The sequence below is a fragment of the Oryzias latipes genome, chromosome 14, assembly GCF_053564925.1.
Source record: "Oryzias latipes strain Hd-rR chromosome 14, Olatipes_Hd-rR_3.1".
Lineage (NCBI taxonomy): Eukaryota > Metazoa > Chordata > Actinopteri > Beloniformes > Adrianichthyidae > Oryzias > Oryzias latipes.
Window position 1 is genome coordinate 17342462 of NC_136250.1, and position 12483 is coordinate 17354944.

A 12483-nucleotide genomic window follows, 5' to 3' on the forward strand; every position below is an offset into this window, starting at 1 on the left:
AAACTACTGCATTTACTTAAGTTGGAAATGTCCACATCCTCCTAAAAATTAAGAGCAGAGAGAATTTTTTTTTCTTTTTTCGTTCATTGTGTCTATAATGACTTAAGACTTTAAGACTTACAGTCCATACCAAAAATATTGGTAACATTGCAGCCATATGTTCATGTGTTTAAACTGGTTTTGTTTGAAGAAAATAGAAAAGCAAGAAAAAAAATCTTCTAAAAAATATGTTTTTTCAAAAGACTGGAATATTCAAATTTTGGATATTAGTTAGTAAAGTGTGTTAAATAAATACATAAATAAATAAATAAGGAGCACAAACTCACAACTTCCACTTTGATGCACACAAGTAAAAAAATAATTTGATAAGTTGAGTGAAAATAATGGCATCTAAGTGCATATTAATTACCTGATTTACAGAGCATTTCAGATGTCAGCTGCTCTCCTTTTTTTCAAACGTTTATCAGAAACTTGTGGTTAAAGTAAACAAAAGTGGGAAAGTGGGAAATAGCAGTGGAAAACCTTTGGCCCCACAACCTTTGGTCCCACAATGAGGGCCCCTGCTGTACAGGACAGGAGCAGGAGCCAAGGACTGTTGACATTTTCCTTGGAGCCACTTTGTTTTTAATCATCCCACACATTTCCAATACATTTACATCCACTGTGGCAGAAATCCTGAAGTGTGGTCCGGACAGAAAATGCAGGTTTTGCTGGTGACAGGGGCGTTCCAGCTTTGAACAAGCTCTCGTGGATGTGGAATCGATTACTTTGGAGTGTGGAGCCCGCAGAGGCAGCAGTGTGCTGCTGAGCTGACCTGCTGCAGTTGTGTGAGGGCGCCGCTGGGTGAGTCCCTCTCTCCGTTGCTTGTGTCTCCACAGCTCCCTTTTCCCAAAGAAAAGAAGAGGAGATCTCGGTCCAGGGAGGAGGGCCGCCGCCATTATCGGGGAAAGCTGACAGAATCGCCACTTCCAGAGGCGCTATCGTGTGGTAAAGAGAGTGGGACACGGAGGTTTTCTGCTCACATTTGGAAGGAAACGGCACGGAGTGCGCAAAGGAGCGGACTGTTGTCTGGCGTGCGCGGCTGGCCCAGCGTTATTATGTCGGCACAACAATGGACAGAATAATTATTGCAAAAGCAACGTGGTAACCACAGAGGAAGACGACTTTCCTCAAATTAAACGCCCGATTTTCGCCTGAGACAAAGCCCTGAAAGCGCATATCCCGGATCGGGCTATTGTTCGTCTTTGTTTTCTTTTTTTTTTATGTTTTTTTTTAAAATTCCTTTCCCTCCGATGTTTAATTTGAACCAAAACTGTCTTAAACACGGGGAACCGGACGGAGGGGATTTAATTCCGATTCGCTGGATTGGTCCTGATCGCGGGGGGATCTGGTAAAAGTTCCGACCCATGCTGGATTCTGCGGCGTTTGCTTGTGCACATCAGGCGGCGGCGAGGGCTGCGGCAAACGCTGGCCCTGACAGATGCGAGAGGAGAAAGGCAATGCGATGGTATGTATGTATGCGTGTGTGAGCGTCCTCTCTTTGTCACCGCGTCCACACCAGCGGGAAGGGTCGATTGCATGATTTGGTTTATTTTAGAGGGGGAGGCAGGTCATCCCGGGTCCTGGCGCTGCAGCTTCATTATGTAGACCGCAGGCCCGGCGTGGTCAGCCCCGCTCTGCACCCACTAGTTCACTAGTAATCCTCTGCCCAGCAGAAACGGCGGTGCGTTCACGCCTGGAAGCGGGTCACAGGTCTGCAGGGGTTGGGTTTTTGCTGGTGGCGGTGCGTCCAGGACGCACGGGCTCCTTGTTTGTGCCGCACTGTTATCAGGCCTAGCTCAGCTGAGACCTCGCATGGTTTGTGCTGACCCTGTCTGAGCCCTTCCCTCCAGTGAAAGTAAGTGCACCGCAGATTCCCAGCGCAATCATCTTAACCCAAAGCCTGGAGTGCATCTTCTCTGGCCGGATGTTTGACTGTCTGCAGCAGATCGTTAAGGAGGGGTTGTATACCCTTTAAAGAAAAAGAAAAAAATGTCTGACATGTTTTAGTCAAGAGAACAAAAGCATGCTTTTCAAACGTCCCTGTACAGCTGTGTTTGGAGCAGGGAGTTTTAAAGCGTGCAGACATCCTTTCTGCATGAGCCGAGGCGTGCCACATTTGATGTTGCATCTTTGTGCTGTATACCTTGGAGCTGTAACAAAAGGTGGTAAATAGGTACATATATAGGGAGGAGGAATTGGGATTTTGATCTGACATGTGACCAAATCATTTTAAGCCAAAACTCCTCCTTAAAAATGTACATTTTCAGACTTTAGTGGCCTTAAAAAAGTCACACATTTGTTTGATTTTTTTTATTTTTGGTGCTGGTTTTTACCCCATTTTCCCTCAGAAGAAAATATAGGGCTTTTAAAGGAAAAATGTAATTTGAAAACTAAATTTTTGAGTCATTCTGTTTTTAAGTCCTTCTGGGTTTAAATTAAAAACAAAACAAAGCCATTTCAAATACTTTCACCAATAGATCAACTGATATGATATCAAAAGCTCAAATTCTGAAATATTTCCTTTAAATAAATTCATATTTTGATCTTTGATGTTAAGTTCTCTGTCTTTAGGTCAAATGTGAAAATCTAATGAACATTTTTGCTCATAAGCTGACATTTATGTAAAATGACAGCTTTTTCCTCTTTGTGTAAAATGTTATGACTGTTGTTATTTTTAGTTTTGCATTCATTTTGGTTACAGTTTTTTCAAAATTGTTCAACCCAAAGCAAACTATTGATCTCTTTGTAGTATATTATTTTAGCTGGAAGGCCTAACACAGTCAATTCAAAAAACAACATAATTTTCCCTCTAAATACTATAATTTTAAATCTCTGCCTGTAAATATTGTATTTAGTATTATATTTTTATTCACATAACCCTGATTATGTGGTGTTTTTGAACAATGATTCTAAATAAGGTGTTTCTTTTGTTAATTTTCTGATCATTGAAGACCATCTTTTTATTTTCAGTAATCATGTATTCATATTTTTGACATCCATTTATTTATTCAACTTCCCTGACTTTTATTTTGCCTTTTTTTGTTTTTTACAGGATCTAATTCTTCAAAGGAATGAGTGAAAGGACCTAACGCTCCTGTTGTCTTTTTTAACTGAAGCCAAGCAGAAGACAGAGCCATCAGATCTCCTGTGTTGATCAGCCACTTTATGGACAAACATCTACTCCTTTATACAGTGCCTGTTTGTGGCAGGATGTGCCTCAGAAGGTTATGATGGCGAAAAAGCAAGATGCTCGATCGCCCATTTACAACCTTGTTGTGGTGGGTTTGTCAGGAACAGAGAAGGAAAAGGGGCAGTGTGGGGTTGGCAAATCCTGTCTGTGTAATAGGTTTGTCCGGCCGAGTGCAGATGATTTCTACCTGGACCACACGTCGGTGCTGAGCACCAGTGACTTTGGAGGCAGAGTGGTTAATAATGACCACTTTCTGTTTTGGGGGGAAGTTTCCCGTGTCCTGGAGGAAGGGCCCGAGTGCAGGATGCATGTTGTGGAACAAACTGAGTTTATTGATGACCAGACATTTCAGCCTCACCGTAGCACTGCTATGCAGCCCTATATCAAACGAGCAGCTGCAACCAAGCTGGCTTCAGCAGAGAAGCTCATGTACTTCTGTACAGACCAGCTGGGGCTGGAGCAGGACTTTGAGCAGAAGCAAATGCCAGAAGGCAAGTTGCAGGTCGATGGCTTCCTGCTTTGTGTTGACGTGAGCCGGGGCATGAACCGTAACTTTGACGATCAGCTGAAATTTGTCACAAATCTGTATGGTCAACTTAGCAAAACTAAGAAGCCGATCGTCCTGGTCCTTACCAAATGTGATGAAGGAGTGGAACGCTACATCAAAGATGCACACACCTTTGCTATCACGAAGAAAAGTCTGCCGGTAGTTGAGACATCTGCTCGCTCAAACATAAATGTTGACCTCGCCTTCCTCACTTTGGCTCAGCTCATTGATAAAAGCAGGGGAAAGCCGAAGATCATTCCCTATTTCGAAGCCTTGAAGCTCCAGAGTCAGCAGATAGCTTCCGCCAAGGATCGCTATGAATGGTTAATTAACCGTATTGTAAAAAATCACAATGAAAGCTGGTTAAATACAAGTCGGCGTATGAACAATTCCCCAGAGTACAAGGAATATGTCTTTTTGGAGGGAACAGCTAAGTGCAAAAAGCTTTTTCAGCAGCATGTGTACCGTCTGAAGCAGGAGCACATTGAGAGGCGTCGCAAAATATACTTGAGCACTCTTCCCCTAGCACTTAGTTCTTTGGTGCCAGATCTAGATGAGATAGATCAACTAAGCTGGTCTGGGGTGCAAAAAGTGTTGGAGTCAAAACAACACTTTGCCCACTGGTTTGTTGTTTTGGAAGATTCGCCGTGGGAGGACACGTCTCACATCGACAACATGGAAGATGAGCGGATCCCCTCAGACCTACTGGAAACCGCCGAAGCAGAGGATATATTCAATTCCCACCTGGAACATTTGCGAAATGAGTGCAGGCGGGCAGAGATAAGGCAAGAGTTCAAACAGAAATTATCCTCCTCACCCTTTGTCACTCCGGGTAAGCCCTGGGAGGAGGCTCGCAGTTTTATCATGAACGAAGAGTTCTATCAATGGCTTGAGGAGACCGAGTATTTAGACCTTTACAATCGCCATCAGAAAGACATCATTGACCGAGCTAAAGAAGACTTCCAAGAACTTTTGCTCGAATACTCTGAGCTTTTTTATGAACTTGAAGTGGATGCCAAGCCAAGTAAGGAGAAAATGGGTGCAATTCAGGAGGTTTTGGGGGAGGAACAGAGATTCAAGGCGCTACAGAAGCTTCCTGCTGAAAGAGATGCCCTCGTGTTGAAGCATATCCACTTTGTCTATCATCCCACCAAGGAAACGTGCCCCAGCAGTCCTCACTGTGGAGACTCCAAGATCGAGCAGCTTCTCGCCACACGTTTCCCCACGTGTTATCCCTTTTTTGATGTTAAAGCTCACATTGGGGACACTAAGGCTGACAGAATTAACCTCGTCATACTTGGAAAAGATGGACTGGCGAGAGAATTTGCCAATGAGATTAGGACCCTCTGCACAAACGATGACTGGTATGTTTTAGATGGAAAGATGTACGAGTTGACACTTCGCCCTATCGAGGGAAACGTCCGTCTTCCGGTTAATTCTTTTCACACCCCTACTTTCACCCCTCATGGATGTCTATGTCTGTATAACTCAAAAGAGTCCCTGTCTTATGTTGTCGAAAGCCTTGAGCGTCTCAGGGAATCGACTCTTGGTCGAAGGGACAGCCAACTGGCGCAGTTGCCAACGTTTCTTCTTTTGGTCACCAAAAGAGGTGTAGGATCATATGTAGACATTGGTGGAGATACTGCCTTAAACCTAATCACACAGGGACAGCAGTGTGCAAGGAGACTGCAATGTAGCTTTTTAGACCCAGCCTCCCCTGGAATGGGCTACGGTCATAACATCAATGAGAACCAAATTAACCAGGTGCTGAGGGGCCTTCTGGATATTAGGAGGAGCACAACCTTTAGTAGCAGTTCCCCACCTCTCCTCACTGAGCCTCCAGGTGTCAGAGACCCTTCACATCACCCAGCCCAAGAGCCTGACCTTCGCATTGTCATGTGCATAATGTGTGGAGATCCCTATGACAATGAACAACTCCTTTCCCCCTTCCTAACGCATCAGCACTGCAGGCCAATGTCAAATAGTGGCACCTCTGTCTTGCTGGAGCAGACAGTTGGTGGACATAAGTTGGCTATAGAGCTTTCTCTACTTTCATACCATGCTTCCTTTAGTCTGAGAAAGAGCAGGTTAGTGCATGGCTATATTGCTGTGTACTCTGTCTGCAGGAAGGCCTCACTAGAGACGCTGTGTGCATTTTTGTGTGAGGTTCAAGACATCATCCCCATTCAGCTGTTGGCTGTAGGAGACAGTCAGGCAGAGCTCAGTGACAGTGACTATGCATGTGAACAGCTCATTCAAGGGGAGGAGTTGGCTCACGAGATTGAGGCGCGCTTCAATACCCTGATTTGTGGATCTGGTGGAGTGGTTGGAGGCCTGCACAGGATAGAGATGTTCCATCCATTTTTCACTGAAGTTATGGAGAAGCGGAACATTGTTGAGGCCACACACATGTATGATAACGTTGCTGAAGCGTGCACCTATGAAAATGTCTACTCCCCACGCTGCAGTTCTCCAAGCCCTGTCACCATGTTCATGGACTCAGAGGATGATGTTGATCCCTCTCCCCCATACTATGATGGAACACTTTCTTCCCATGGCGGGGGATACAACTTGCCTGACTTGGATTCAAGTGACATCTCTGTCATCTCTGATATTAGGGACTTTGAGAACAAGCTCAATAACAAAATGCCCCCTCAAGTGAGAACCAAACCAGGGGTCACCTTTGACTTCCGGAAGGTGAGCCGAAGCCCATACATTGATACACTAGGTCATCGTCGCTCTCTCCCCTCTGCTGTTACATGGGTGCCTGGTGGGGATGTTGGTTATGATCCTTCAGACTATGCTGAACCCATCGATGCTGTTTGCAAACCTCGTCCCAGCAACGAAGAGATCATCTACTCAGTTCCACATGACAGCACTCAAGGCAAAATCATTACCATACGCAACTCCAACAGGATGCACTCTAACGGAAATGGCTCAGATAGTGAAGCAGACAACAGCTCTCTGGAGCGCCGAAGGAAGTTTTCTGCTATTGGAGTAAAGCCTCGCCTGTACCGGGATCGCTCCAAGCGCCTTGGCAAGTTCAGCAGCTTCCGTACGAGCTTCATAGGTAGCGATGATGAGATGGGAGCTCTTCCGAAGTGCAAAGAAGATGACTTTGGGACCTTGAAAAGTGACAGTCTTGTAAATGAGGAGAGTGAGGACCCAAAGAAGAGGAACATTCTGAAGAGCCTCAGACGAACAGCCAAGGTACTTCTGTCAATAAACACACACACATTTTTTTAATTTCCTTTCATTTTTGGAATTAAAAAAAAACCTTTATGTCACAATATTTGACAATAATTTCCCTCATCTTATCTTTTACTAGAAAACAAGACCAAAACCCCGCCCTGCTATTCCTAAGCCCATTGAAAGCTGTTACTTTGGAGTCCCTCTGGCAAATGTGGTGTCCCCAGACAGACCTATCCCACTCTTCATCGAGAAGTGTGTCAGGTTCATTGAGACAACCGGTGAGTCGTTTTATTAACTGTGACAAAGGATAAAAGCCCACTCAGATCGACAAAATTGTGGCTAAAGCTTCACTATGGAAAATTCAATGTCTCTTAAAATTGTTTTCGTGTTAAAAATTGTAATATATTATTTTTGTGTGTGATCACATAAGTATACAGGAATGACTGTCGTAACCATAACGACCTCCTTCAGTTTTTAAATTCTAATAAAAGTTTACTTTAACATAAAACAAAAAAAAATTTCTTTATAAATGTATTGCTACTTCATTAAAGTTTAAGATTATACTAAATTTGAAATGGAAATAATTGGTACTTTTAGTTGTCACTGGGTTGTTACTGTACAATATTTCTTCACCTGAACATGCTAATGGCATGTGCCTGGGCTTAAAACTGTATTGTGTGTTAGCAGAGGGCCTAATAAAATATTTTTTCTTTCCATGTTTCCCCAATGTCCTCCCACCTCTGCCTCCTCGCCTCCCCTGTGCTCCCTTCCCCTCAGGCCTGAACACAGAGGGTTTGTACCGCGTAAGCGGCAACAAGTCAGAGATGGAAAGCATGCAAAGGCAGTTTGAACAGGGTGGGTTGCTCCTTTGATTCAGTCATTTGACGTGTTATTATGTGATGCTTCGTCACAGCATAAACAACAGAGCCACGATAAGCAGTTGACGCTTGGATTCTAATGACAAAAAGGGCTGTTTGTCTAATTTTCTTCCATCATCCCTTTAAATCTGTCCTTTTTTTCTGTGCAGACCACGGATTAGACCTGGTGGAGAAAGATTTCTCCATAAACACTGTGGCTGGAGCTCTGAAGAGCTTCTGCTCAGAGCTGCCTGAGCCCCTGGTGCCTTGTGCTCTGCAGGTGGAGCTCCTGGACGCTTTCAGTAAGCAAACACAGCTGGGAGAGAAGGGCCATTACCACAAGATGAAAAGATTGTTTTTAGGGGGAGAAGAGTGTTAGAAAGGTTCTCCCAGATTGACGGTAGACTTGTTTTTGTCCTGCCTGTGTTTGTGAAACCTTAATAATGATGGATAATTCTGTCTTTGAAGAAATCAATGACCGCGAACAGAGGCTGTATACCATGAAGGATGTCCTGAGGAAGTTCCCCAAGGAGAATTACGATCTCTTCAGATATGTAGTGAGCCACTTAAACAAGTAAGTTTGCGCTACAAAACTCAGTTGTAGCTCCTGATTGTTTTGTGTTCACTTCGTGTTGAGAAAGTTCACGCTGGTGTGCTCTTGTGTTTTCCCAGGGTGAGCCAGCTGAGTAGGCTGAACTTGATGACCAGTGAAAACTTGTCCATCTGTTTTTGGCCCACCCTCATGAGGCCGGACTTCACCACCATGGACGCTCTGACTGCCACCCGCACCTACCAGACAATCATCGAGACCTTCATCCACCAGTGTGCTTTCTTCTTCTACAACCAGCCCCTCATCGACTCCCCCACCGGGCTGGGAGGCCTCCCCGCCTCTCCCACCACCACGCTCAGCGGTGGCTCTGCCTACTCGTGTTACCGCTCCTCTCCTCCCCACACGGCTGCACACTTCAGCCCCCTGCAGCAGTCTCCCACCACCACCCCGCAGTCCCCCCTGCAGTCCCTGCTCCCCCCCCTGCACCAGCACCCCCACTCCCACCACTCCCCCGCTGAACAGGAGACACTGTGAGAGACAATAAAACACGAGGATGCTGGTCCTTATCACAGAGGAAGAAATTCATGCCTTCACGATGGACAACTTCAGACTGAACTCTAAACTGCTGTTTGTATTCATACGTATCTGGAACGGAAGCATCATCCAATTGGCTGATGGGATCAAAAGTGGGAGACGGGAATCACTGTTTGTCTGTAAACCGCAAGCTGGAAGAGTTGATTTGTCGCACCACATTTCTATCATGTAGAACTTGTTGTTTTTCTTTATGAAAGTACTGCCACTGGATTGATGGATCTGTCCTCAGTAGGTCCTTTAGGCAGCAGCTTGCTCCACAGTAGCAGAGGTTCCTCTCAGTCCACCTTTTTGGATTTCCTCCTGCTGGCTCCACTTGGAGTCGGTGTGAGGAGGGCCGGAAAGGCGGGCGGTGGTAACACATCCAGGGATGCACTTTACTGATCACTGTTGATTTTTTCTCTCTGAAGGCTTTTTTTCAGCATACTGTTCTTCTTTTCTTTCATTGGGAGTTTTTAACTTCACCGCTCAAACAGCCATACCCATTGCCTCGACAGAGCTCTGGTCGATCAAATTATGTTTACATCTTTTTTTTTCTTTCTTTCTATCTGCAAACCATTCTGAAGCACTTTCGGATAGTGTAATGTTAAAAATGAAGAAATGCCACAATGATTAATGGTCCATATTGCTTTTTTTTAGTGCTTGAATGTGGCAACAAAGCAGCCTTGTAAAGCAAGATCCTTTTTGTAAAAAACAGTCTTTTAATTTGAAGCAGGCGGTCCATTATAGGCTAATGGGAAACCTGATTCTGCTTATGTTTTTCATACATCAAGCCAAGAAAAAGGAAAAATAAGAAAAGAACAAGAAATATACAAAAAAAAGTTTGTCTTTTTAGCCGTTTGTTGATCAGAGTGGATGTTTAGGGACTTTTAATTAGGCCATTGTATCGTCAGAGAAAACTTTGCCTGCCTGCCATCAGTAAAGGAGAAACCTTTTGAATGTGTAACTAAGTCATACCTTAATGAATTTACATAACCATCCAGAAACCATGGAAACCAAACGCTTGAAACCTGATAGGTCAGTGGATGTGTTGCTGTGGCTGTCTATCAGACTGAGCTCTTTGTATTCATGTAATATTAAGAACCTTTAACTCTGAAAGTTTTGTCCTCTCCGTGTGTTGTTACCGCTGGAGCTGCTATCCGATACGTTAACGAACAGAAGTAAAATTTTTGCGGAAACGCGTTCAGGATGCACCACTGGCTGCTTACAAGCTTTCGTTTATTCCGTCTGTGCTGGTAAATTAGTTTCCCTTTTCAAGAAGCAGCACTTTTTTTGTGGCAGCACTACTAATGAAGGCCTGTTTCACTTCCAGGAGGAAGTAATGTTCTTTTAATGACTGAAAAAAAATATGGACAAATATGTTTACAAGGTCTGGATTGTGACTTTTGTGGTTTTTAACAACAAATGGGTTGTATTGGAATTTGGGATCACCGGTTACTGGTACCCTTGGAATGGGATCCTGTTGAGACTGAAAAAATAAAGGCCCTTTAAAGCCGCTCCACATTAGAAGTCGTAACTGAAAGGCTGTTGCCGAATCCGCACAAGCAGCTGCTCTACTCCCACACGATACCAGGGAGCACACCTACTGCAGCACCTGTGACAAGCCCTCTGTAATGGTTATCTGTATATTGGGAACGCCACCCTTTAGTCGATGGTAGAAAACGTTTCTAATGTGTATTTCAATGACTGAAAGTCCATTTTTACAATTTTTGTGAATGGTTTAAGGCCATTTGAGTTTAGTGCATGATTAAAATGAAAAAAAAGTTTAAAAAAATAAAAAAGAAACACTTGAAGGGAGGATTAGAGCCCCTTACTGTTTTTAATTGATGAAACTAGTACAAGAACAGACAAATAATAATGAGACATAGCAAAACACGTGAAAGATTCTGTACTGTGCACCAGGAGGAAACCATGCCTGACTGAGAATAGTGTTTGAAGATGAAGGCCTTATGTGAACTGTACATTAGTTAATAAATTACATCTTGTAAAATTGTCCAGTTTTATAACCTGTGTGTTTTGTGTTGATTGGCATTTTTTGCTGTGGATAATTTCAAATTTACAGATGGAAATTAATAACTTGGTAAGAAATTAGATATTTTATTGATTAAAAATGGCAAATGAAGGAAGAACAAGTACTTAAGAAATGAAGACATAATAGATACTTCCATAATGGATACTGCCAGTGTGGCATTAGAGACGAAGACGGATAATTCTTTTAGTCTTAATCAGTTTTTTCAGACAGTTTGAAAAGCTTTCTTTTTATTACTGCTGTTCATTTCAGAACTGCAGGGCAGAAAACACAAAAGCAATAAATAATTTATTGATTTACTGATAACATCATGCATTTCCTGTCCTGCGTTTGGCTTTTGTCACTCTATGCATATCATTTATATACTTTTCTCGACCTTTACATTACTAAGTTTGAGTACTGTGTAAAGTCTTGCTCAGCAAATTCTGAAGATTCTCACAGCGTTGCGTTAACATGTGCTCAGGGAACCTGGTTACTCGAGAAAAACCTGCTTATAGGAGAGAAATAAGCTTCGATGTGGTAACCAGCTACCTCTGCTACCCCATCAGCAGGAGCTTCATCCAGCTACTTTTCTTGTTTTCAAATGAGGTGCCGAGTGTCTTGTTAATGTGCTATTTGATAAAACTGATTTCCCTGGAAGAAATCTGTCTTTAAAAATCATGTTTTTCAAATCCTCATGTCTTACTTGGGAAACCATTTTCTGATTCACGTTTCATTTCAAAAATTGGTCATTCAGGACAGCTAAGTAAAGGCAAATTATTAAGAACCTGATGCAAAGGTGGCCACACAGTTTGGTCCTGGTTGATGATGTTTTTTACTTGTGCTGCCATGACAGAAAAAGATTACAGAATGGATTGCTTCAGTATGACAGTTTCATTCATACCTGGCCAACTGAAGCCACCCCACACCATAACACTACCACCACCAGAGGCTGCTCACAGTCAGTACCAGCAAATATTCCTCCACATGCCTATACTTTGCCTACATAATTTACAGAAGCTGATATATCTGCTTTTTCCTTTAATCTGTGTTTTTAATCTTTAATTCAGATATTTTCACAGCTGCAGGTGGTTTAGTCGTCCCAGCTGGAAGGCCCTGGCTCAAATCTAAGCTGGAACATTTTTATATGGATTTTGATTGTTCTCCTCATGCATGTCCTCCAGACACCTTTCCATGGTGCAAAGGCATGTTTCACAGGAAAATTAAAGATTATAAATTGTCCTTTGTGTGTGAGCGTGTGTTGTTGTCCCTTGCAACCTGTCCAGGGTGCGCCCCACCCAACAGTTGCTGGATGTCTCCAGCATCCCTATGACCTTGTACAGGAATAAGCAGACAAACTGATGATTAGATTTTATACTTTGAGTTTCTAAGAAGCCTTCTGTAAGTAGTTGTCTTCATTTTGTTTTGTAATCTGGTGATGTCCAACAACGTGACGCTTCTGAAACGAAGCCACATATTTTTTCATGATCAAAGGAAAGCTTCAAA

General features: G+C 43.3%; 1 protein-coding gene across 3 annotated transcripts; it reads left to right on the plus strand.

Moving 5' to 3' along the window:
- The first annotated feature begins 515 nt into the window (after positions 1-515).
- arhgap35b (Rho GTPase activating protein 35b) lies at positions 516-10962 on the plus strand. 3 transcript variants are annotated; one of them, XM_023962296.2, is made up of 7 exons: positions 516-843; positions 3095-6989; positions 7108-7249; positions 7749-7826; positions 7999-8130; positions 8297-8402; positions 8501-10962. In XM_023962296.2, the coding sequence occupies exons 2-7, from the start codon at positions 3270-3272 to the stop codon at positions 8910-8912; spliced, it is 4590 nt and encodes a 1529-aa protein (XP_023818064.1). In that variant the 5' UTR covers positions 516-843; positions 3095-3269; the 3' UTR covers positions 8913-10962. The 3 variants fall into 3 exon arrangements, with proteins under 3 accessions (XP_023818064.1, XP_023818063.1, XP_078787396.1); XM_023962295.2 differs by having other exon boundaries at positions 796-1507; XM_078931270.1 differs by lacking the exon at positions 516-843 and adding an exon at positions 854-987.
- The last annotated feature ends 1521 nt before the right edge of the window (positions 10963-12483 follow it).

Excerpts from the sequence above, each read along its gene's own strand:
- arhgap35b (XM_023962296.2), top strand. The coding sequence starts at position 3,270 with ATGATGGCGAAAAAGCAAGATGCTCGATCGCCCATTTACAACCTTGTT. Across the intron at positions 6,990-7,107 it reads GCCTCAGACGAACAGCCAAG|AAAACAAGACCAAAACCCCG; the intron begins GTACTTCTGTCA and ends ATCTTTTACTAG. Across the intron at positions 8,403-8,500 it reads GTAGTGAGCCACTTAAACAA|GGTGAGCCAGCTGAGTAGGC; the intron begins GTAAGTTTGCGC and ends GTGTTTTCCCAG.